Source organism: Rhinopithecus bieti, unplaced genomic scaffold, assembly GCF_001698545.2.
Source record: "Rhinopithecus bieti isolate Rb0 unplaced genomic scaffold, ASM169854v2 scaffold_74680, whole genome shotgun sequence".
NCBI lineage: Eukaryota > Metazoa > Chordata > Mammalia > Primates > Cercopithecidae > Rhinopithecus > Rhinopithecus bieti.
The window spans coordinates 181000-205491 of record NW_016828033.1 but is presented as its reverse complement, the minus strand read 5'-3'; the positions used below and the strand labels follow the sequence as shown (position 1 = coordinate 205491).

General features: G+C 43.0%; 1 gene segment (V, D, J or C); it reads right to left on the bottom strand.

Annotated features, from left to right (window-relative positions):
- LOC108523572 (T-cell receptor alpha chain C region-like) overlaps positions 1-17623 on the bottom strand; it is a 54882-nt gene extending 37259 nt beyond the window's left edge. The window contains 1 exon segment of the C gene segment in view: positions 17566-17623. Coding sequence covers positions 17566-17605 — 40 coding nt within the window.
- Positions 17624-24492: the final 6869 nt, after the last annotated feature.

The window sequence follows — 24492 nt, the reverse complement described above, 5'->3', positions numbered from 1 at the left end:
TCCCCGAATCTCTATGAAGTATGGCGTAATCAAAATGTTTCTGCTTTGCCTGTCTACCCTGCTGGTGAGCTTCCATACATGGAGTTGCGGCCCGGAGATGCATTTCTGAACTGCTTGCAGACTTCTAGCTTATTGTTAGCCTGTGAAAGATATTCCAAAGGAAATCCCTGTTTCTGACATCACGATGTACTCTTTGCTGCACTAGAAATAAAAAGGAGTGGTCACTTATCCTAAATAAAGAAAAAGATTTGGAAAATGGCATAGAGTGAGAAGGCTCAATGCAAGATGTTGCTCTTGGCTGGCATACTATCTTTGTTGTCTTTGACATGAAAGTAGCTCTTTGGAAAGTCATCTCTCACTTATCCCTGGAACAAGGGAAATGAGAGATCATGGGTGGGGTATCAAAGCCAGGAATCTCAGCGAGGCCAAATAAAGAAAAATGTATCTTTTATGGAGGGTAGAAGGAGAGGGGTCATAGGTGTGCTGGAGTCATTTCCAAAATCAATTTAGTTGGAGCCAGAAATCACACTGGGCTTAACAATGTGTCCAAACAAAGGTTACTGGGGACAAGCCTGGGGGAAAGACTGGAAAATAAGTTCTGGACAAAGTGTCACGATTCTTTTACTCTTCTTAATAAACAATGAAAAAGATAATTTATATTTGGGTAGCAGAAGACTGGTAGCAACTTTTCCAGTCCTGGAGGGGAGAATTTGGTATTTGGCTCAGCTGTAGAAAGGCTGGGGACTGGGCCTCTGCAAGAGAAGAGCCCAGGACCTAGAGGTCACCCACAAGTCTTAGAAACTTTCCCACTCAACACTCACAACAGTTTAAACTCAGTGGGAGTCAATATCAGAAAATCACATAAATGGCACTTACGGGGGAGAATATGAAGTCGTGTCCCTTTTCCAAAGATGATTTTGTCATCTCTGTTCACACTGTGATTGGGACCGTAACAAAAACTCCTAGTGACTTTTTTTTGGGGAAAGCTACATATTTTTTGATGGATATTTCACCTTCATGGGACTTAACAGATTCCTATATTGTTCCTTCTCCTGTAATAAACAGGCCTCATTATCGGCTCAGCCATCTTTCTTTGTGTCTTCTAGTTGTTCTGCTTGAATTTTATGCTGCTTATTGCAAATGTGCGGGAGGAAATTGAATGACCTCATTTGACACTGAGAGTGAATTATAAAAGCAACAATTCAACAAACTCCTTTCCAATATCAAACATAATTCTGTTACTGTAGGCAAAAAATACCTGGCAGACAGCCACTGAGCTAGGAATCCACTTTTCAGAGCCCAAACAAAAATGGGGCAGGAATGGGTCACTTAGGGCACATATCTGGATTTCCACCTGAGAAGGAACTGCATTACAGAGCCCTCCCTTCACCCTGGCTCTACGCCTTAAGTTCTAGAATTTGCCATGTCACCAAATTCTGAGGCTACCTTGCCTTATGTTTGCTGCACTCACTATAGCCCTGCCCTAGCTGGAGGTCATGAGCTTCATTCATTTTAGCCCAGAGGGATCCCCATCTTTTAGGAAATGTTCTCCTTCCACAGTCCATGGATGTGGTCTCTCACCACCAAGAGATGGAAGCCTTATGCCATTGCCATCAACCCTGGCTGGATCCTTGTTTGACACTTAAAGAACCAAGTCCCATTTTCTCTTCCTCATGGTCTACCTGACCCCAAAGATGCTCTTTATCACAGTCGTTAAAAAAAAAAAAATTAACATGGGATGGATATGTTCACTACATCTAAAACAAACCTATGGAGTCATCTATCTCATTTCCTTGTCTTCCAGCATTTCCCAAGGTGGAACCATTTAAAACTAGGCTATCCTATTTTAAAGCTCCTTGGGTTAGTCATTCCATAATCTTAATTATAACCTGCTGTAGGGTTTAATAATAGTCAATGTGGTGACACCAGCCTTTTAATATTATTTTTTTGGTTGGACATTTGGATGGGTCCTGTTGTCTCCAAAATGGCAATGTGGAGAAACGCACACCCCAGGAGCACATCTGGGAATGCCAGGCTCCTGAATGCCTATTTCCCTCCTTTTCAAGGAGGTAGATTTAAAAAGTTTTACTCCCCACGGAGGAATTGATCATTAAACAAAAATCATGCTATCATACTTGGCATTTTATTTCACTCTGAATTTCCTTTTAGGTGTCTATAAAGCCACCTGGGATTGTCAATTCATTTCTGAATCGTTTTCTTCTTCCACTGCATTTGAATATTCAGGCTGTGTTTTTAGTGAAATTTGACATTATGGGACTAAATGTGGACATTTGTCAAAATGCGACAATGTTTGGGTTTCTTATTAGATCTTTCTGAAATGAATATATATGCAGGCACAAGAGACAAAGAAGGTAACTTATAAATATTAGTAGCATTTAAAATGAGATAGAGTCTCATTTTTAATAGAATGGAAAACAAGTTCTGTGGCTAAAATCAGAGCATACACACAAATCATTGCAGAACCCAGTTGAACAGACACTGCGGCTGTAAAGAGCTCATAGCCCCGTATCTCTCTAGAAGAAAGACGGCTAAGCCACCATGTTAAAGGTGATTTGGGATGGTCTCATTTTGCCTTTATATATCATTATTGCTCTAGTCTCAATAATCATGCATGTTTCATGTATTTGCAACAGTCATTTTTCAAGAAGGACATTTGTTTACATATTAAATTAAATCTCCACTAACTTCGCGGGATTTATTTGTTTGGTCAAATATCAATAAAACATGGCCACTTACTGGGCTTCACCACCAGCTGAGTTCCATCTCCAAAGATGAGTCTGGCATTGTTATTTCCACAGCACTTCCTGCCTTTACTGAAACCCCTGGTAAAACCCTTCCAAATGCACAGCGTTGTGGTGAGGGGGCAGTTAGACTCTCCTTGTTTTTTTTTTTTTTTTTTTTTGCTTTTGCTGTGTTTCTGGAAATTGGCCTTTTATGGTAGGAAGAAAATTGGTTCTGCAACATAAAGCAAACCATTTCTCCTTTAAAAATACCAGACTTATGAGCTTTTAAAATTCTTTTGCATTTCTAGGCATAAAACTGCCAAAGCTGAATCTAGTTTGTTAACAACTCTTGCTGTCATATGTGTGAGCTCAGCCCTAGACACACAAGTTTGAAGGGATGGTACATTCCTGCACCCACAGGGATATTTTCCAGCTACAGAGCCATCCCAGCTCACCTCCAGACTCAGTGATCAAGTTATTTCAAAGCCTTCTCAATGCGTAATAATGCTTATTTGATAGCCTAAAAAACGTTTCATGAGGGAAGAGTGGCAAAAGTTAAACAGTCCTATTTTTTTTCTCCCCAAAGAAGTTCCACCATGGACCCATATGCTGTTTCAGCCAGGAAGGGGTAGAGAGTCTAGGCATGAAATAAATGGGAGAAGAGAACATTTTCTATTATAAAAAAGATTGCATCCTAAAGGCAGAGATAGACACACAACAGCTCCTTTATCACAAAGCTGAGCATTGGCTGAGCTTTAGTATACAAGGAGTATCTGGAGAAAAGAGAGAGGGGTGAGCATTCCAGACAGTGATACCACGTCACTGACTTTCTTGGTTAAAAGTAAGGCTTACATAATAGAAATTTAAGCTTGGAGAGAGAAGAAGTCCCCAACATGACTGTAACTTGCTGATTCTTTACATTTCAAGAGGAAGCGTTCAAAACTGATCTCATTTCCCTCCTTTCATCCTGGGAGCAGTGGGTGTCCAAAGTAAACATAAAGAACTTATTCTAGAGAAAACAAAAGGGAAGCAAACGTAGGAAATAGAGTGACAGATACGTGGATCACAGTTCTAATACTGAGCTAAGTTACCCTTAGCCTTCTCTTTCCCCTACCCAACCCCTAGAAGTTAGACTTGCCTGACTTCTCAGCACTCTTCCCAAGGATGGCTCTGGAGTCTCTTTTGGAAGAAAAATAAAACATGGCCTATAGAAGAAGGCGTTTGGACCAGCCTTCTTCTATAGGACCTACAATTCTATTATACAGAATTGTATAAATAGGTTAGCAGAGGTTGTATTTGCCCAGGTAAAGGTATGTTCAGGTTCAATGAATGACTGGGAAATTGGGTTCACAGAAGCATAAAACCTGCAGCATTTAGTAGAGAACAATTCGATTTTCTCAACTAAATTTTCCCACAGTAGTCTTTTTGTCCCCTGAGGTTTATCATAAAATTAGCATGTTTCCCCTTCCCTGACTGTGGTGTGCCATTCAGGAGAATGGGAAATTTGGACAGCCTGCTATATTACAGCAGATAAGAGATGACAGCAGTGAACAAAGTCAACCTTCAGACCTCCTTTCCACCAAAGGGTGGCTGTCGCTTCCCACTTGCAGTGGACACAGAATCCACCTGACACATGCCACTACTTACGTACTTGGCTGGACAGCAAGCAGAGTGCCAGTTCCAAAGATGAGCTTGTTTCCACTACTGCCATAATTCACACAGTCCTTCAGAGCCTTACACTAACCCTCAAGGGGGGGCATGGCAGGATGGGGTGAGGACAGCTTTGCGTCTTTCCAGACTTAGAACATCTCAGTCCCAGTGCAGCAAAAGCTGACTTGCAGGCATTGCTGCAGCCTTCATATTCCCCTGACATGCCCTGACACTGTCATTTAAGTTACATCCCAAAGCCCAGAACCCTGAGTGACTCCAGCAGTGACCAAGAGCTTTGCAGGCATCTGCCCTCCACGTGGGACAGCAGCCTGAGGCAAGGATGTCAGGAGAGCTGCAGACTTGCTATTTTTCACCTTTGAAAATTTCACCGTCTTTGGCTGTGACCCTTTCCTTTTTCTCTGAATTTGGTCTTCCAATGGAATGAAGCTGGTTCTGTCCTTGGGAAAGAGTTTTAACCATATCAGAGGGAATTAGATATTCCCTAACAACCCAGCTCTCCTCTCTTAGAGGGCTACTTAAGCATTATTCATTCCGGAAGCTACTATCCCAAACAAAAGAGTTGGTGGCTGACATTGCTTCTCACTGGGAGTGGAGAACCCATTTGGGTCGAGTGCATTGTCTCCAGCAGGCTGAATTGTTCTTAAAAATATAATCTGCATGCTATATTTTGTGCATTATTCAACTAGCGTCTCCTCTGCCTTACAGTCACATCTCTGAGACCTACCTGGCTTTATAATTAGCTTGGTCCCAGCGCCCCAGATTAACTGATAGTTGCTATCCACACAGACACAAAAACCTTAACAAAAACCTTCACTGTCCTTCCGGGGATCCTATTAGAGATAAAGCCCAGATAAAAAGTCTAGAGCAAAGCACATAAAACAATGAAACAACGTAGGAATATTGGCTATTGAAGATTATTTGCTCATTTAATTACATTTGATTCCCTTGCCCATTATAGATTCCGGACACAGATGATGAAATCGAATGACCAAACATCCAAAGTCAATCTAGGTCTCTCTGCATACAAGGGAAGCATAATTCAGAAACAGTTTTCAAATTGGAGAAGTTGAACTTGCTTCATCTTCCCTGATATTTTAAATAAAAATGCAAAAGAGGGAAACAGATCATTTGTTTAGAGTCATAATGCATCTGATGCTCTAGTGCCTTCTTTTCACTGCTGCTAAGATTTTAGTCAGCACCATGGTGTTCACATATAGGTTAAATTGTTCACATATAGATTAATTGGTTTAAAGAGGGTTCTGCAGCTATAGGTGTTAAAGACCCCTACAGAGCTCAGAGTTGGAAAGGGTGGCCTGCAGTGCTGTGAGAACGTGCCTGTTTATAGAAAACACCTTTTCAGGCTGGGTGCTATGGCTCATGCCTGTAATCTTTGGGAGGCCGAGGTGGGCAGATCACCTGAGGTCAGGAGTTCAAGACCTGCCTGGTCAACGTGGTGAAAACCTGTCTCTACTAAAAATACAAAAATTAGCCGGGCGTGGTGGCGGGTGTCTATAATCTCAGCTACTTGGGAGACTGAGACAGGAGAATCGCTTGAACCCGGGAGGTGGAGATTGCAGTGAGTCAAGATTGCACCACTGCACTCCAGCCTGGGCAACAGAGAGAGAAACTTCGTTTAAAAAAAAAAAAAAGAAAAGAAAAGAAAAAAAGAAAAACAAAACACCTTTTCAAAATGGCTTCTTGGTTTCTAGTACTTACTTGGAAAGACTTGTAATCTGGTCCCAGTCCCAAAGATGAGCTTGTTGGCATCATAAGACACAGTGATACGGAGATCTACAAAAACCTCCTAAGCCCCTTGGCTCTTCCCCGTCACTGGCACCAAATGACTATCAATAGCAAAGAAGATTTGGGGATACATTTAAAACACCAAAGCAATCAAACAGTCAGGTTTTGTTTCAGTCAAGTTTCATCTTCTGAAAATGTCTATGGCCTGTGCTTATTATGTTTTCAATGCATTAAGTGATAGCTTAAGACAGTTCACTGTAAGAAAATAGGGAATCTCAAGCTCTAATCCCAGGTATGATTTCTTTTGGTTTGACTTAAATTATTTAACTTGTCTGTGTGTCAGCTTTTCTGTCTGTGACATATGTTTGATGATGTATGACCCTGTTTACCTTATTAGAGAACGTTGTGAAGATAAAAGGGCTGAGGATGGTGCAGTGGGTTGCAGCATTGAAATGCATTGTGAATAATGTGGGGGAAAATATGATGGTTCAAGTCAGGATATTATTAACATGAATAGCAGGGACTATGCTAGCTGAAGTTTATTGTCGAAATAATAACCACAAAGCTTTCTTAGTAAAAACTGAAGGAGAATATATCTGTCTTGTGTGTTTTTCCACAAGAAAGTTAGTGGAAATAACCACTTAATCTGCCAGAAGAGACAGGCATGGAAAAGGTCAGCTGGATTCTGAAGTCTAACTGCCAGGGGAGGAGAAGAAATGATTGTCCTCCCACAGCAGTGAGTGAGCATAGATTAGGTTCCCACGACATGCTAATGCCCTTGGCTGTTGGCAGCATTAAGTGGAACCAATCAAAGTTATTTTAAAAAATGAATTTGACCATCTTAATGGTAAAACTGACTGTGTAGGTAGACCCAGAGACTGTTTCTCATCAGTGACTGCAAAATGTGTGTGTGTGTGTGTGTGTGTAAGTGTGTGAAGAACTGTTCTATATGATTTACAGACGTAACAGCCCACAGAAATGAGAAAAGATATACTTACGTGGTAAAACAATCACTTGAGTGCCGGACCCGAAATGCAACACATTCCCAAAGCCTATCCACAATGGCTCATTCTTTTACAAAAACCTTGTCATCTCTTCATAACCACATGTTTTGTGTCCCAAGGTGGAAGCTAAAGCTTCTCAGGAATGAGAGAAGATTCAGACACGCATATCATGAATGCCATGGTATTCCTTATTTCGTGTCAGCACTTCCTTCCTGAGGCTTTTCCTTATCCTGGGCCCAGCTCCAGCCTTCATGCAGGCAGTCTGTGTCCCTTGGTGGCCACCTCCACCTCTGCAGGGGCTCTGCTGGGGCCAACCCTCAGGAAAGATTCCCTCAGGGCCCTGGGCCATTTGAGGATCACTCAAGGAGCTAGGAAACTCCTCAGAAATACAGCTGATGGTTACAGAGGCAGGCAGCAGTGTGCGTGGGGGTGCCGGTGCTGGGCATGGGCATAGCAGTCAGGAATTCAAAGGAGAGAGCAGGGATTTGCATACAGGAGCTGGAGATGGAAGGAGTAGGATCTAGAGAGGAAGGGTCTGAAAACTAAGGCAAGAAGGCTAGACACACACTAACAGCGAATGTCAAAATTAGTCACGCTCTGCTTGGTGAGCACACACAAGTTCTAGGGGAAAGAAATTTTCCTGGCTGTGTCAGTTGCCCTGACCTATTTAGTACTGTTCTACCTCCTGTGACAACCTCTTAGGTGCAGCTGAGATGCCCCACACCACAAACAGAGACCACGTCCCTGTCTTATTTCTGTCTCAAAGAGCCATCTGACCAAATGTTCCACACGAGGGGTGGGAACAGCAGCCACAAAAGATACTCAGAATCTGTTTCTCTCTTCCTAATTAGGCTGTCAATCTGTTTAGCTAATAAGTCGTATAAAGTGTCTTAATCTCTTCTAAGGAAAGGAGTCATATAAATGCAAAATAGCAGCAGCAATAAGTCAAATGGCTTGCTGGGTATCTTTTCTTCGTGTGAAGAGATGCCATATAGTAGAAGGGAAACTTTCTGTGTGGAGAGGAGACAGACTGGGAAAAAGCACAACAGTAATTGTTTTTATTAGGCTGAGTCTATACAGCACAAAGTAAAACAGATTTGGCAATTATTTAGGTAATGTGACATTCAATTCATGCAACTTTGAGCACAAAGAAGTTTTCTCAAGGAAGTCCCTAAATATCTGGATCAGTTACCAACATTAATCAAAGTAACTGGACAATTGGGCTGTATAGACACAAACTAATAAATGTACCCCGAGATGGTTCTTCAGAAAGGCTTATATTTTATAAACCTAACATTAAAACTAGCCCAATATTTGTAACCACTGTCTTCATTTTGGCACTGCAATTTACGGTTCCCAATTTTTCTTACAACACGTCTTCCATTTAGAGCCGCAAAGGTAAGGGTGACCTTCTCCCTAGAGAGTTTTATCAGGTTAACACATGGAAGCTCATTTAGAAATTCATTAGGTGTCTGGGATGTGAGAACTCGTCATTACAGATTAAGAGCTTTTTTGTGAAGTGGTAAGGACTTACAGGGAATAACGGTGAGTCTTGTTCCAGTCCCAAAGATGAGGTTGTTTACCCCAGTTTGACACAGTGTTTCTGCCCAGTACAAAAACACTTTTCTACTAAGCTAAATTTTCTTCCTCTCCTTCCTCCTTATTTAACTTATTTATTTTATATTTTTAAGTATCTATTTTTAGAGACAGGATCTTACTTGGTTGTCCAGGCTTGAGTGCAGTGGTGTGATCTTGGCTAACTGTAGCCTTGACCTCCTGGGCACAAGTGATCCTCCTGCCTCAACCTCTTCAGTAGCTAGGATGACAGACACATGCCATCATGCCTGGCTATTTTTTTAAATAAATTTTATTTCTTTATTTATTGTAGAGATGGGGGGGTCTCACTGTGTTGCCCAGGGTAGTCTTGAACTCCTGGCCTCAAGTGATCCTCCTGCCTCAGCCTTCCAAAATGCTGAGATTACAGGTGAGAGCCACTGCTCCCAGCTTCCTTCTTCTATAAAGTTTGCCAGGGGTATGTTACACACATTTGGACTTCTGCTTGGTGATAACCTTTGAAAAACCTTCCAACGAGAAGTGCTGTCTTCCATGTTTCTTAACAGTCCAAACAACGAATAGTCCCCTTTCTCTCTCTCTCCCCATTTTCTTCCCCCAAACAAAAACATACCATTTCCATGCTGCCCGTTTTCTCCTTGGAAGACAGAACTTGAATAATTCTGGTGGTCACAAGGGTGGTTTTTCTACTTTAGTATATTATTATGAAAACCACCTTCTTTTGTGTGAACCACCCACATTTGATGTTTTTATTTCTTCCAAGTCAGCCAAACTGACATTCTCTCAGCCTTAACCTAGGAATTCCAGATCCAATACACCCCTCTTTTTGCCTCTAGCTGAAACCAAGTGAGTTAGAAAAGACCCTATTAACCAGACTTTACACACATTCTACTTACTTTAAAAGGAAAATATAACCTAAGAGTAAGAGTCTTTGGTTAGAAGTTGAGACAGAGAAGATTAAACAAAAAAATGAACACAGTGGATAACTGCAGTTCACTTGGAAACATCCAGACCTACTTGGTTTTACTTGTAAAGTTGTCCCTTGTCCAAAGATCAGTTTGCCTGTGTTGCTAGAGGCACACTCTAATGCTGTACTTTACAAAAACTGTCAATGGGGATCATTTCCATCTTTCCCCCTTCCCTCCAGCAACCTGACCTAGTAGCAATAAAAACGTATTAACTGAAAACTTTCTCTTGGCCTGCCACCATGCAAGGTCCATTTATAGGTATTAGCCCTTTAAATCTCATAACATCTCAGTGAGCTAGGTGCTATTACCATTCCCATTTTACAGATGAGAAAAATGAGGCATAAAGAGATTAAGTAACGTGCAGAGTTAGGATTTGTCTGAACAGTTTGATTCCAAAATTCATATTCTTAACCTCTATGCCATACCTTTCATTAGCCACTCTCCCCTGCCTGCCATTTTGGGTTCTCCTTTGAAGTGTGTATACCAGTCACATTGATAAAATAGTTCATTGACCTAATAAATATATCCGAGATAGTTCTTCTGAAAGACTTACATTTCATAAACTTAATATTAAAACAAATTCAATATTTATACCCATTATCTTCATTTTGGCACTGTAACAGACATTTCCCATTTTTTTTTTTTTTTCTGCATGTGTCTTATATTTAGAGCTGCAAAGGTAAGGATGACCTTCTCCCCAGAGAATCTTATCAAGTTAGCACATAGAAGCCCATTTAGAAATTCATTAATGTCTGTATCCAAGATGTCTTGCCTGAAGCCCTTTGGCTCTGTGGACAACTCTCCTTGCCCTTATCCAGCTTTGCCAAGCCTGGAGCTCCAAAACTGACTCAGGACCTGGCCTCGGTCAAAGCCACAGCAAACACTGCTGGGAACACAATTTGGTGTGTGGAACAAAATTCTGAACAGTGTAGGTGGTCTGTAAGATGGTCCTGAAGACTCTTGCAGAGAATAACTTCTCAGAAGAGGCCAGAATTAGGATGAAATCAGTTCCTTTCCTGTTACCTCTAGCACATCCACAATGAGATTCTAAGCCAAAGAGAACTGAGAGATGCAGGAGTTATATGGCAAGTTTGAGTCATTCTGGATAATCCACACTGGGGAGATGTGCTCTAGCATGGTCACGAGCATGGCTGTGAGTCCTGAGAGTTCCCAGCACTTGACCTGTCTTTGGCTGGAAAGCAGCAGTATTTACCAATGGCCCACTGTGAGGCTGGCACAGTGCAGACTAAAGCGGCCATGAAATGTGCTGCACACTTTCACCTTCTGTAATATTCAGTGCTCCCAGACAGGCTTTTTTGGAATGCACGAATATGTTTGCTCTCTAAGAAAACAGCTGAACACTCCAATGGCCTTCCTACCCTGCTCATCTGGATCCCTCTACCTAGTTATTTTGATTGAGGGGTAGGCAAGGGTTCAGCTTTGGTGGACACAGGAAGAAAACACTAGCCATAACTAGATATTTTAAACATCAGGGCTAAAAAGAAGGAGGCAATTTCTGAGATATTTCAAACTGCACAGACAGGTTTGACAGAGTTAACATGAAGACTCACTTGGATTTACTGCCAGGCTTGTTCCCAATCCCCAAATCAGCTTACGGTTGTTGCCAGCATTACACAGTCATAGAAAGCTTTACCAAAACCGACCAGGCCAATGTGTATCAGGAAATCCCTTTCAATCCCCAAATCTGGCCGGCGGTCTCCTCCAGCTGGGACCCTGGCCAGAGGCAGCGGAAAAGACTGTTTATTATGGCGGTCTATTCACAGCATGGTCAGGGTGGAAAGGCTCTTCTGAGGTTAACTAGTTCATCCCTCCACCTCCTGACAAAGCTGCCTTCTGACCAGGCCAGCAAGGAGCATAATCCTGACAAAGCCGCTGGAGAAGGATTCTCCCACTGCAGTGCTCACCCAGCCCATGTTCTACTCAGTCAGACTTTCTGACCCAAATGGTTAAGACAAAAAGGACAAGAAATCTGTTTTTCTCCAGCACATTTGTTCCCATGCCAGGTAGTTATATGTATGTCCATTTTCACTTATACATATGCCATGTATTGATAACGTGTAACCATTATAATTAATATAAAAAAATTAAGTAGAGAAAACAGAAAACAGAGCTCAGTGCTATGGCTTCCTTTTGAAATTAGAGCATTCATTATGGATTCAGCAGAGATACTCACGGGGTTTGACCATTAACCTTGTTCCCCCTCCAAATGTGAGCACGTTGCCTGCATTATTATTCACACAGTGATCTTCAGCTGAGCAAAAACCTCCTAGAAACTGAACTAAGTTTTCCCTAAAGATCTTCTGGAAGGAGCGATATCGTGAGCACAGAGAATATTAAGTAATTGTCACAGTAATAACCTGGCACAGGATCCCAGTGTCAGTTTGGATTTCACGACTGTTTCCATACTGGATAAATAAAGGATAGTCTTTCTACATGTTCTAAAGAAAGAGTTTTCCTGTACAGGCCCAGAATACTGAATCCCAAAATCCTAGCATACCCACTGTTGTTTTAGATAATTATTCTCCAGGGTTCTGAAAATTATATACCTCACTAGGACATAGTAGGGACAGTTTATGTCCACAGCACCAAAGCAAAAGCAGTCAGAGAGACTGTTGTCACAGTGGGAGGGACTGAGGGAAGCTGTCACGGTCCACCTGGCAGGAGGGGTTGGCGTGCTGATCACACCTTCTGGGTGCTCAAGCCAGGCACCTCTGACTGAGGTCAGCTCAGGAACATCTGAAGGGATGCCCAACCTTTTCAATCCACAGAACTCAAGACAGTCCTATGCAATTGTCTGCCCTGGAATCCACCCTGGACTCCAACTCCAGATCTTTTCATCCCCTGCTTTGCTAGTCACCAGGAAAAGGACTTTTCAGCACTTCCTATCCTTGTCCTAGGAGAGACTTTTCCACTCTTACCGTCCCTTCCCCAGGACATAACACAGCTCAAGGACTAATCAGAAACAATCCTTTTATGACTAAGAAGGTGGCTTCTCCCATTTTTCCTGCATGATCCTTTTGAGCTTCTCTCAATTTTGAGGTACCTCACAGAAAGTCTGAGCCCGAAACTCCATGGGCACCACCACTGAGTGGCCAGCATGGTCTCCTCCTACTTCCTCAGCCCCGGCCACATTGAGGACCAGGGGCTTAACAACTGGCATTAGGAATGGAGAACTCCAAAGGGAAACCAACAAACATGCAGCCTGTAAATCTCTGACTTGGATTATATTAGTGTTATTTCAGGGACAGATCTCTCCTTTCCAAACCCATTACAGAAGCCATCTCTCTCCTCCCTGCTTTGCTTCTTTGTCTGATGGATCTCTTACCTTGGCCTGCTTAATGAAAAAATGATATAATTTTTCACACCATTCCTATGAAACTAAATCTGGTAATGCCTATGCTGGGTTTCAAGGCTGAGAGACGGTGAAACCAAATTTTGTCACCTGTGCAAGCCTGTTTTAGGTGGTGGGTCCAGGATGTCTGATATATGGACACAGGGTACAGGTGTGGGCATGTGTAAATATTCAAGGGAGGCAGATGCCTAGTTTTCCTGGAGCAGAGCATTCATGAAAGGGAATCGCTGGAAATAAATTTGGAGAACAGAAAGGGCCCAGATTTTAGAGAGCTTTGAGTGACATGCTAGGATCTGGACATGATTTCCCCTTGAGATGATTTCTCAAAACATGAATGCCCAGATGAAGCATTGAGTTGCACAGAGGAGAGGGGCATAAAAGAGGCAGAAAATGAGTAAAAAATGTAAAGTGAGAATATAGTTTTAAAAGAAGAGAATAAAGAACACAGAACTCCTGTTGTGTTTACAGGAGTTTCTTGAGACCTTCAAGTCATAAACATTTTTCTAACGATGGATACAATTCTTATGAAATTGGCAGCAAGTCCATCACGGTAAACCTCAGAGCTCTCCTTCACCCCTCCTGTCCAGAGTAGAGGGAACCAGAATTACCACTTCAGATAGCAGTGATTTTAGCTTGCACTGTTTACACGGGTACTTCCCTTGTCCTACCTTCCCTTGTCCCTCAAACATGAACACCAACAACCTTTAACATAAAGCTTGTCTTGTCTGTAATACTCACTTGCTAAAACATTCAGTCTGGTGCCTGTTCCAAAGATGTATTTGTAGATTCCTGAGGTAGCCACAGTGTTATGAGTCTCTACATAAACCAACGCAATGTTACCATTTATGGAAGCAGCTTTACTCTCCATGAATAAATACGGCATTACATGCACTTTCCCCATTGAAAGGCCTTGACCTCATATTTTTCTAAAAGTAATTTATTTGGGATTGTATCTTAATTTATAGAGAAAGTCTTCACTGCTGCTATTGGGTCTGAGTTTGCAAAAGTTCTTCAATCTCATGCTATCTTTATGCATGTTTATTAATTAAAGAGGCTGATTTAGCGAACATACGAGGACTTCAATATCCAAATGACTGTTGAACCCTCTGAAATATTCCATCTAGGATTCCCCCTGAGAGCCAGTTTATGAGCCACATAAACAAACCCATGACATTATTTTATAGTCACATCTATTTTTGGATCCAAAACAGTATCAGTAACTAGTCGATTCCCCCTAAATTTAATAGTCTCGGTTCTGAAAGGATTTTGATTATCAATAAAAGTAAAATCCACCTTTAAAAGATACAGCCATCATGGATGCTACAAAAAGAAAGTGTTTTGGCCTTTGAGGGTGGTTTCAGTGAGGGGCAAGCAATGGACAGTGTTGGATGCTTCAAGCTGAGTGCTTTGACTGGGCCACTCATTGAAATGTGTGAACTCGATTTGTTAACAAATCAGCCACATTACCTTATTGTCACAGCTGGTTCATGTGCAGAGAACTGTTGATGAAATACTATTGAAATGTGAGATGGCAGACATTTTTGCAAATAGGGTGCCTGCAGGAAAGCACCCCTGTTTCTGTAATTCTAACAGAAAAAAACCCCAATAACAACCAAAAAAACCTACTGAATTCTCCAGGTGTGGAGATAGCTTGTACAATTTTCAATATTGCTTTTTATAATCCATCATGATTACCTGCTCCCTGACAGCTTCACAACTCGGATAAATATTCTGTTTTATTACAGATAATCTAGTGGATGTGGGGAGGCCCTCCCTAGTCCTGGGATTCTCTGCCTCTCCCATAGGGTTGGTTCGGCCAGCCTAGGTAAGGGGGTGAAGTCCATGTGGGGACTTGCGGTGAGGAAGGGGGCTATCCAAACAAGCAAGCCCATCCATGTGATACCTCAAGGGTTCTGTTCTCTCTCTAGAAAAAGTTACATTGTTCTGCTGTTCTGGTAGAGGAAGAAAGCCATGCCAAGCTTGGAACTCCTGCTGCCCCTCCCTTCACTTGAGTCCTTAGTCCACTCGCCTTATTTTTCTTTTCTTTCTTTTGTTTTGAGACGGAGTCTCGCTCTATCACCCAGGCTGGAATGCAGTGACATGATCTCAGCTCACTGCAATCCCTGCCTCCTGGGTTCAAGCGATTCTCCCGCCTTAGCTTCCCAAGTAGCTGGAATTACAGGTGCCCACCACCACACCCAGCTAATTTTTGTATTTTTAGTAGAGATGGGGTTTCTTCATGTTGGTCAGGCTGGTCTCGAACTCTTGACCTCAAGCTATCCACCCACCTCAGCCTCCCAAAGTGTTAGAATTACAGGCGTGAGCCACTGCGCCCAGCTCACTCGCCTTATTTTTTAATTCTACCAGACGACACAAGCATCAGCTCAACAGGGTCCTTGCCACTTATCTGTTGAGGACACACTTCCTTGGCTATGCCATTGCTTTGGTAGCTTCCCTTTTCATGGGCTTGTTTCTGTCTCTATCACAAAGCTTTGTTTCTTATCTCTGCCTTTCCCAAAGCCACAACGTGCTTTGTGGACCTTTGAAAAACAGTGATTGTAGCATTAGCACAATTTATCAAACTGCCCCGAGACCTGATAACCAAATCCAGCCTCCAGGGAAACATGTATTCATATCTTGCGCACACATCAGACATAGTTAACAACTGCATGCTAAGCAAAGCAATTAAATTCAGCTGTGTTTCAACAGGTCCCATCGGATTTCTTTCCAGAAAGGACAATTAGTAAACCACAAGAACTCACGGGGTGTGACCAACAGCGAGGTGCCTTTGCCGAAGTTCAGTGCATCCCCGGAGTTTGAGTTCCACAGTGTGTTCTCCCTAAACAAAAAACCCCTTGCAGTAGCCACCCTGTCCCTTCTCCTATGATTCCTATTAAAGCTAATGTCTGGAAACCAATCACACAGCGGTCACACAGACTGTGGATCATCCCTGGGCCCTTGATGGTGTAAATAAAGCTTCCCTCTTCCATGGCACCATTGCTGAAAAGGTCACCACTCCCTACAGTGATGTGGGTGATCAATATTGAGATCTGCCACCTGAGGGAGGGGGCCCTGTGACATGTTATGAAGTCTGGGGATTTCCTATGTCCAGCAGAAGGACGTGCTGGTCTGGACTGGGAACAGCCAGGGGCATGGACAGGAGCAATTCTGTGGGGTTCAAGGATGAAGGTGGGGGGAAGATATAACAGAGAAAGGAGTTGGCAAGTCTCTTCTCACTCACTCTGCATTGTACTTTAGCTGCACTTACTGCTTTTGCTTTTACTTCCCCAATATTCTAACAAGTTAAGGGTATAGGATGTTAAGCAAGTTTCCTTAATGTGTCTCCAAAACAGTCATTGGAAGGTCATTCTAGCCCACTTTATCCCATTTACACATAACACATATCACTCTGGAAAAGTTATCCAAGTGTTCAGGACTCTCTGTTCTCTATTTGAGAGCCCTTTCATTCTGTTGCCCAGAGTGACAAAGTCCTGATGATAAATCAGGACTTTGAATCCCCAACACTTACTTGGTTTAACAGAGAGTTTAGTGCCTTTTCCAAAGATGAGATTTCTTTGGCTTCCTCCATAATTCACACAGTTCTATGGGGCTTTACAATAATCAACAGGTGGGAAGGATGGAGGGGGAGACTGAGAAAGTGAGATCATTTTCCCCTCTAGTGGAAGTCTCCCCACCTTGCAGCCTCTGTTCCCAGTTCCTTTGCAAGGTCAGGACAGTTCTCTAAAATTAACAGCTGGCTGTGCAGATAGATCTGAACTTGATCTTAAATCCCCTGTTTTCTTCCTAGAACACTGGGTTCTGACAGAATGCTTGTGCCAGAGGCACATGAGGACAATAGCACCCAGCACAGGTGGTCAACATCGGGGGCCCAGTGGCTATTTTAGGGACCAGGAGCACCATGCCACTTTCTCAGCCATAGTTCTTTTTTTTTTGAGATGGAATCTCGCTCTGTCGCCAGGCTGGAGTGCAGTGGCACGATCTTGGCTCATGGCAATCTCTGCCTTCTGGGTTCAAGTGATTCTCCTGCCTCAGCTTCCTGAGTAGCTGGGACTACAGGCACCCACCACCACGCCCAGCTAATTTTTTGTATTTTTAGTAGAGATGGGGTTTCACCATGTTGGCCAGGATGGTCTCCATCTCTTGACCTCATGATCTGCCCACTTTGGCCTCCCAAAGTGCTGGGATTACAGGAGTGAGCCACCTCGCCTGGCTTATATTTAGCATTTTTATATATCCAGAGCCAATGACGAAACCAGTGAAATTTTCTACTTCTTCTTGACCTAATTCTTAGGATTGCCAGAATTCACCAACTAACAGACTTCCAACCAGCTCAGGGTCTCAGGCACAAAGAAACCAGGTGCTTAGATCCTCTTGGGAGTGGCAGTGTCTTAACGCCACAGAAACTGCCCAGAACAGCACCACTGCTCACTCAGGTCAGCTTTCAAGATTGAACCATTCCCCCAACTTACTTGGTTTTACTGTCAGTCTGGTCCCTGCTCCAAAGCGCATGTCATTGTTATTGTCACAGTAATACCTGCTTTAACAAAAACCCCCTGGGGAAACCTTGCAACCAGCTCTCAGCATGGCAGGGACAAGGGAGAGCAGCACTGATCAGTACCATATCACACACAGTTCCGTTCTTCTTTTCCTACAGGAATGGGGCCATTTTGTCATGCTTCTAGACTGTAAACATGGGCACTTTTCAGGGCACTGAGTACAGTTAATTGAGACCCTGAATTGGCACACTGGCACGTAATCAGCTTTCAAACAGGTCCCCGAACGGTGCATAAACCAATACTGCAAACAGATCGTGCCCAGGTACACTATTTGTCTTCAGGGACCACTTTGTATGAGGAACTGCCTGGTGAGATGCTCCAGAACTTCTACAATTTGCATCTTACCCACAGGTTCAAAATACCCAAACTACTCATCTATGTAAGTTCATATAAATTATCATGTATTTATTTCATAATTGCACATAATGAAACATGGCAGTGCTTTGGGGGAGAGGAGTCGGCATTTGTTTATGTTCCTAGAGGGTCAAGGTTTTGCTTTTACTTTACCAATGTTCTAACAAGCTAAGGGAGTAAGATATTAAGCAAGTTTCCTTAGTGTGTCTCCAAAACAGCCATTAGAAGGTCATTCTAGCCCACTTCATCCCATTTACACATAACACATATCACTCTGGAAAAGTTATCTGAGTATTCAGGACTCTCTGTTCTCTATTTGAGAGCCCTTTCATTCTGTTGCCCAGAGTGACAAAGTCCTGATGATAAATTAATTCCCAAACCACTGTTCTAAAGGATATACACAGGGTAATAAAGACTGAAGAAGCTTGGAGCAGAGAGGTTCTGTTTTCACAGGTGGAAAGGAAAACCTCTGTAACAGGTATAAAAATAGCACAAGAACTGACTGAATGCAGGTATGTATCCTCAGTGAGATCACCTCCCGCTGGAAGGAAGGAAGGACTACATCCAACCAGGATATCCCCTGTGCAGTATCCCTTGTTTTAAAGGAACACACAGTTAAGTTACCTTACAGTTTCTGTTACCTACCAAGGGTGACCTGAAGTCTTGTTCCAGTCCCAAAGGTGAGTTTACTGGCAGTGCCGGTGTTTACACTGTGAGATGCTTCATAACAGAAACCTGCTGCTTGACTTTCCATCTGGTCTTCCCTCCCTCACTCAGAACTCTCCCCATGATCTCTCCCAGATGGGCAACCTGGGTGAGCCCTCATGGAATCATTTCCCTTTCCCAAACTCCACAGTATTAATTCCTATGAGGGCAGCAGGGCTCTGGCCAGATACCCACTTGACTAACATTACCTGCTGGTTGCCCTTTTTGACCTCAGTTGATCATGGGGTGCTGACTAGATGGTTAAGGCTGAGGAGCTGTCAGGTTCAACTCTGAAGACATTGAGAGTTGAATTCTTTGTCCTTTCTCTTTCTGGGTTTTGTCTTAATGAATCCCTCTTGTCATACTTGATGAGTGATGGGGCCGAGAAATCAAATGATTAATAACTGTTCTAATTTAAGGTCCCTAAGTCAGGTAGAGAAGAAGGTATAAAGACAGAAAAGGAGAAATGGCCAAATCTCTATCTACACAGCCATTTCCACATTTCCTATGAGAGCAATTTTCGTTGCAAAGGTGCTGCTGGCAAAGTGGCCTCCATATGTTCGTGACCCGTCCTAAGCTCATATCTTTTGTCTGCTGGCATCCAGATTTTCCAATGATGGACTCCCACTCAAACACAGTTGCCAAAGGGCAGATCTCAGGAGTCCTCTAAAGCACAAACTGCATCACCTCCTTCTCTACATGGCTCAAAACTTCCCATGTACTTAGGACAGTGCCCACAATGGTAGTGACACCAGAAGCACATAAGCCAACGTCTAGAAATGCCCCCATGAGGACTACATTTTGAACCGCACCTCCCAGGCAAAAGCACTTACAGGGCTGGACGATTAGACGAGTCCCTTTGCCAAAGGTGAGTCTGTCAGCGCCTCCTCCTGAATACGCACTCTGGGCCAACCCTTTACGTAAACGCCTCTGCCAGAAAAACTCATGCCCTGAACTTCCCAGAACCTCCACAGCTGCTCTGAAACCCACAGACACCAGGTACAGCTAATAGCCCTGGTCATTGCTACTGGTCACTTTTCCCTCTCCTCTGTTGCTGGCGTAAAAGCTTGAAACACACATAACCAGAGTAAGGGCCCTGGAGATGATGACTTCAGTTTCTTGACACACTGCCAACCAACTGCCTCACTGTTGGTTTCTTGATGAGTGTGGACCTGGCCACATGACCCTCATGTAGGAGAGATGGGAAGAATGGAGGGCCCTTAGCCACAAAGATGAAAAGAAGTATGAAAAGCCACCATGGTTTGTTGATCTGGAATCCAAAGGAGGACAACTCAAGTATCAGGCTAGAACAAATAATAGGAAAAGGCATAAAGATCTTACTTTCTGCTCAGACTTACTGGGCCTAACTGCTAAATGAGTCCCGGTCCCAAAAGTCAGCTTGTCTCCGCTGCTTTTCTTCTCACTGCTGTCAGCAGCTTTACAGAAACAGGGCAGACACCTGTCACCAGTGTCTCCTCACCAACCTGTCTACCCAGGCTTCTTCATGACACTGATCCCACAAATGCCCTACAAAGTCCAGCAGTGTGTAGCTTTTCTTACACATCTCTAAGTCACAGGCTCAGGATAAATCTCCAAGCTCGAAACTACAGATTGAGGTTTCCATTTTGGAAGTCTAGACACCCAAATAGCAAGCACTGTGGTCACAGAGATGCTGACATTTTTTTTTTTTTTTCAAATTTAACTGAATTTTAAAACTGTGGGTCTCACTAGTGAACGGATGTGATAAACGCTCTCAAAGGCAACCCATGGAAATTCTTAATGCATCACACTAATGAAATGCTTGTGTTGCACCTGGAATTTCACTTCTCCTTTCTTTAGAATCAAATACTTCTCAGCCAGAAAAAATTTATTTGATATGCAACGAAACCCAGGTTGGGACTTGAGTGTGTTTTATACTCACAAGGCTTGACTCTCAAAATGGTTCCTGTGCCGAAGATCAGCTTGTTTCCATAGTCCACACAGCATCAAACTCCTCTACAAAAACAGTGGTTGAGCATGGGTGGTATGTGGGGTGGGGCCGAGTTACTTGGTTCTGGAAACAGAGGACTGTTCCACTTTGCATTTAGGACCTGTTGATATTTGCCCAAGAGGCTGAAGACATTGTAATAATTGCAGGAACTTGTAAAAGTAAAAAGGCCAATTGTTTATTGGAATTTGGCTTCCCTCTGCTCTTTGCTGCTTGGACTAGGGTAAATGCTACAACTCCCCCAAGGTTTACTGTATCTTTTCTTTCAGGATTTTTCTAGTCCTCCAGCCAGAATCTTCTTTCATCTCATGAATTCTAATCATAACCCCTTGTTCCAAATAATTCCACTCTGCCGTGATGTCCTCTAGTTTCAAAACCCTTAGCAACTACCAACCACCAACAGCTTCTGGAAGCACGACTTGGAAAACGAACTTGTTATAGCTGACTTCCAGATAAAGTTTTCAAATATTTGGGGGTCTGGTTTAGAGCCCTCTGACTGTCCCTTGCTGGGTAGGACATTCTTATGCTGAGTTGCTCTTAGTAGCAGTGGGATTTTCCCTGCGTGTGTTACGTTCTCACCTGGGGACAGTTCCCTGAATGGTTGTGGCTACTATAGCACCTGTGGGAGGCAGCAGACTGACCGTCACTGGGTCCTTCCAGGTCCCACGGCTCAGCTCTGCTGCAGTCTCACTTTGTAAGTCTGGAAGTCTCGGAGCCCCTGTCCTTAGATACAGAATGAGGAGAGACCGTTTTTCTATCTTATCCAGAGAGAAGAAAAAGACTTTGATGTTTAAAGGTGCTTTATCCAAGCTAGCTGAGAGGTGCTTTGTAATGTAATTGTCACTATAAAAGTCTGACCTACCGAAATCCTCAATACTCATGCCTTTAATTTCTAATGCAGCAAAATATAAAAAAGATTATTCTAGGCAACTGAGTGATTAAGACAGAAAGGTTCCATACCTCCAGTTCTCGCTCTTGCAAGTGTGCTTTCTGTTCTATTTTGTGTGGTTGTCTTTGATTACGAAGTGAACATATTCAACTTTTCCACAGCTTTTAATTGCAGGTGCAAAAGAATCTATTTGCCCATGTTTCTCACATTCTTCTACCCTGTGTATATATATCCAGTATCTATCTATCTGTCTATCTATCTATCTATCTATCTATCTATCTATCTATCTATCTATCTGTCTATCTCAGAAATAGTTGTTTTTAACAGTTAATTCTGTGCCTCACCCAAATTGTCATTAACTAAATGCAGATGTGCTGCCACACTAATAAACTTCATTGGAAAAAAAGAAAAAATCAAACCCAGAGATTTCCAAGTTTAAACTTTCCCCCTGAGATCAGTGCTTAGTGTTCTATTTAGATAATCCTGCCCCGCCCAGAGCACTAGCTCTTAGCACCTTTCCAGATACCTTGCCATTTGCAGAGAGAGACACACACTGAATTAGTTTTGTAAAATTATACTGCCTGACGTTCCATCTGCCTGCCTCTCTGGGTCTCTTGGTTTGCTTGTCTCTTTGATATTCTATGTTTCTACCATTTCTCCCAAATACTTGCAGTACTCAAAGTTAAAACTATCACACAAGATAAAAGTGAAGATGCAGTCATTCTGCCTGAATTCTCTTCACATGCCACATTAGCACTTGATGGCAGCAGCAAAAACAGAATTGTGAATCATATTTTCTAGTTTTGAATTAAATAGTCAGGACTGGAGTTCCCCCGGAAAACTCAGATATTTGGTTGCCGCCTGTCTCGACCAGTTCTGAACAAGGACAGATGAAAATTCTGTAAGCCCACATGTCTACTATGACCCCCAGAATCTTATGCAGGCTGATTTCCTGACCAAGGATAAAGAACTTACTGGGTATAATGGTGAGTCTTGTTCCAGTCCCAAAGGTTAATTTCTCATTTCCAAAGTTAGATACACAGTGTTCTAAGTCATTACAAAAACCATCACTCTAAACTCTCCCAACTCTACTGCAAACCCCTGCCCCATTTCTTGCAAATCTCCTTCCTGCAATGCTTCCACAACATCAAAGGCACCAGTGACCCTTTCCTACCATTTCCTGCTGGACAACTGAGAGAAACCAGAATGAACGACTGTAATTAGGAGATGCTTGACATGTGCGATCTCTTTTGATTTTCTGCCACATTTTCTTCAGAGAGAAACAGAAATCCTTTCTCTCTCCACGTGGTATCTATCAGTGCATCCCCCAGGTCTAAATACAAGAGTGAGTGTGGAGACTCCCTGCCATCTTTCTCATCCCTTTACACCATCCCATATTCGGTTTTCTGTAAAGTCACCTCATTTCCCTTCTAGCCTCTTAGTCCCTCTCCTCTCAGTTGGGAATGTCCCTCCATTCTCTGCTCCTGAGGCTTGTGCCATAAAGGGCCCAGCTTCTCTGGTTGGCACAGATGTGGGGGTGACCTAGAGAGGCCAGCTGTCACTGCAAGTGACATCACCTGCTCCCCTACTTCAGGAATGTTCAAGGAACATTCTCTGGGTTTGGTTTTTTTGTTTTCTTCCAATGAAGTTTATCAGTGTGGCAGCACATCTGCATTTAGTTAATGACAATTTGGGTGAGGCACAGAACTAACTGTTAAAAACAACTATTTCTGAGATAGATGATAGTTAGATAGATAGACAGATAATAGATAGATAGATAGATACTTCAAGAAATGAAATAAAGACCTGTCCAAGCATAAATCATTCTCGGGTGTGGGGGCGCCTCTTTACTCTGATCCAGATAAAGTTATACCTAGAAGCAGAGAAATAGAGTAGCAGACTTTGACAGCTGTTTCTGCAGTTTAAAGGGTTTGCTCAACACAATGGTGATGGAAAATTTTCTTTGACTTACTTGGAATGACTGTCAAACTTGTCCCAGTCCCAAAATACAACTGGTTACCGATGTTCCACTGTGATAGGAAGCTCAACAAAAACCAGGCAGAAGAGACAGCCAGAGCTTACACCTGGGGCCCCGCCAAGTGATGGACCAAAAGGCAGAGACCGGCAGGCAGGCAGGCATCTCCTTCCCCTGTGCAGGCGCAGGAGCAAGTGTATTACTGGGAAGGAGCTCCAGGGCTTAGAGCAGCTGTGACCATGTGCAGCTGGAGGGACTCATTCCTCCTGAGAGGGGATTAAAAGGAAGGCTAATGTGCATTTTGTGCGACTTGCTGTCTAATTAAAGGTGTAGGTCCATTTGTTTTATGCTCGGGCATTTAAAAAATTCTTTTTCTTTTAAGACTTAATTTCTTTCCTGATGATCGTATGATTCTGAAGTGGATTTTAATCAGGACTCCTTATTACATCTTTGGACTTTATTTCTTTGTGAACCTTATGGAACAATTCATCTTCTCTAGATTAACTCCGTACGGGGCTCTGATCACCTTGCTTCTTTCTGACCTGCCTCATTTCGCTAGCACCCCCATCATGCAATGTCCATTGCTTATTCCCCCACCTCTGTTTATCCCCCATGTGCAGTGAGAACGTGCTGACAGACCACAGGTTGTTTTTCAAATTGCCACGTTCAAGTCCCATGTTATCTATGCTACCTTTTAAGGACTAAACCTATATTTGCTATTACGTGACCTGTTTTTCTGATCGGAGTCAATGTATCTTGATTCTCTCAATTTTGTGTCCTCAACCACCATGCCATCTGCAAAGCCATTTAAGCCCTAATGCATGATACTGTTAGCCCCACCGCACGCCACAGGCAGCATCCCAGGGAGACTTACTTGGAATGACTGATAAGCTTGTCCCTGGCCCAAACATCAGCTTGTTGTAGGAGGCT